The sequence below is a fragment of the Perkinsus marinus genome, assembly GCF_000006405.1.
Source record: "Perkinsus marinus ATCC 50983 genomic scaffold scf_1104296948758, whole genome shotgun sequence".
Classification (NCBI taxonomy): Eukaryota; Perkinsozoa; order Perkinsida; family Perkinsidae; genus Perkinsus; species Perkinsus marinus.
In genome coordinates, this window is record NW_003210084.1 from 1 (window position 1) to 1,179 (window position 1,179).

At 41.9% G+C, this 1,179-nt stretch overlaps 1 protein-coding gene across 1 annotated transcript; it reads left to right on the forward strand.

The window, feature by feature from the left end:
* Positions 1–208: 208 nt before the first annotated feature.
* Pmar_PMAR008305 (hypothetical protein) lies at positions 209–1,131 on the forward strand (the record flags this gene model as incomplete). The annotated part of the gene is made up of 4 exons (XM_002778551.1): positions 209–346; positions 424–528; positions 927–1,031; positions 1,087–1,131. 4 exons carry the CDS (start codon positions 209–211, stop codon positions 1,129–1,131), a joined length of 393 nt encoding a protein of 130 aa, XP_002778597.1.
* Between the last annotated feature and the right edge of the window lie 48 nt (positions 1,132–1,179).

Here is a 1,179-nt window from a genome sequence, read left to right on the forward strand (position 1 = left end):
GTCGCAAATAAGGAGAACGAATATCGCTATGGGGTCTGTTTCATAAAATTCAGCATGATCGGAAACTCCTATTGCTGATGTCAGCCGATCGAAGTCTGATGTTTGTACGGATCTCCAGAAACTCTGTAGTTTTTTGAAAATACTTTGTATGTCTCGTATCGTGCTTTATTACTACAGAGTGTAGGGATGTATCTGCGTATTTCAGATCATGATTTTTTCCAAAGGGTCTGGTGATATCGATTGGTATTGGTTCTTTTCCTCTCAGGCGTTCAGTCATCTGCATGAGGTGTTTAAGGAGGCTGATAAGGAGGGTCGAGGCTGGATATCTGAGGAAGAGTTTGTTAGAGTAGATGCATTACTTTCTGGCGTGTCGCGCTCGCCTTATTGATCGATTTGTTGTGGTATTTACTAGATGTTGTTCAGGTTCTTCGGATACCAGAAGTAGCACAGAAGTTGAAGTTTGCGGATGTGTCCCTTCGTGATGCCGCGGACTTGTTTAGTCTGATTGATATCAATCGATCGAGGAAGGTAGTGGAGGGGGGGAGGTTGGCATGTGAATTGTGGGTGGTGTGGTATTGGAATATTCACTGTGCGCTCGTGAGTATTTATTCGCTTTATCGTAGAACTTATTTCAATACTACTTATCGCGATCCAATGCTATTTACTATTCGAACGGAGTCAAATATTGGTGGTATCAAAAATTCTGTTCGGGATGCAAAAATTTTATCAAGAAATATTTATAAAAACTGAAAAATTCTCTTCAATTTCTTCGATCAAATAGACACATTTCACTCCGTGATTCGGTTCTAGCCTATAGAACTATTCTTATATACGCCGTTTTAGAGAGTTGGGTTGTTTCGTATGAATGGGTGAATTTCCGGGTTGAATCTCGCCCGCCCGACTTGGATGTGTAACTGGGTTGTTAGGTGACTTACACAGAATTTGTGGAAGGCTGTTTGAGGATAGCTGGACAGGCTAAGGGGAAGGACTTGTTGAGGGTTCAGTACACTCTGGATAAGAAGTTCGAGAGGGTTGGTATTGGAGGAAATCGATCAGGTGATCGATATTGGATATTGTGTAGGTTAGATGGGAATTACTGCGACTAAGAAGAGAATATATTGGATCGATTGAAGTGCTAATAGGCGGCAGATTGGCGCGAAGTTGGATATGTTGTTAGCG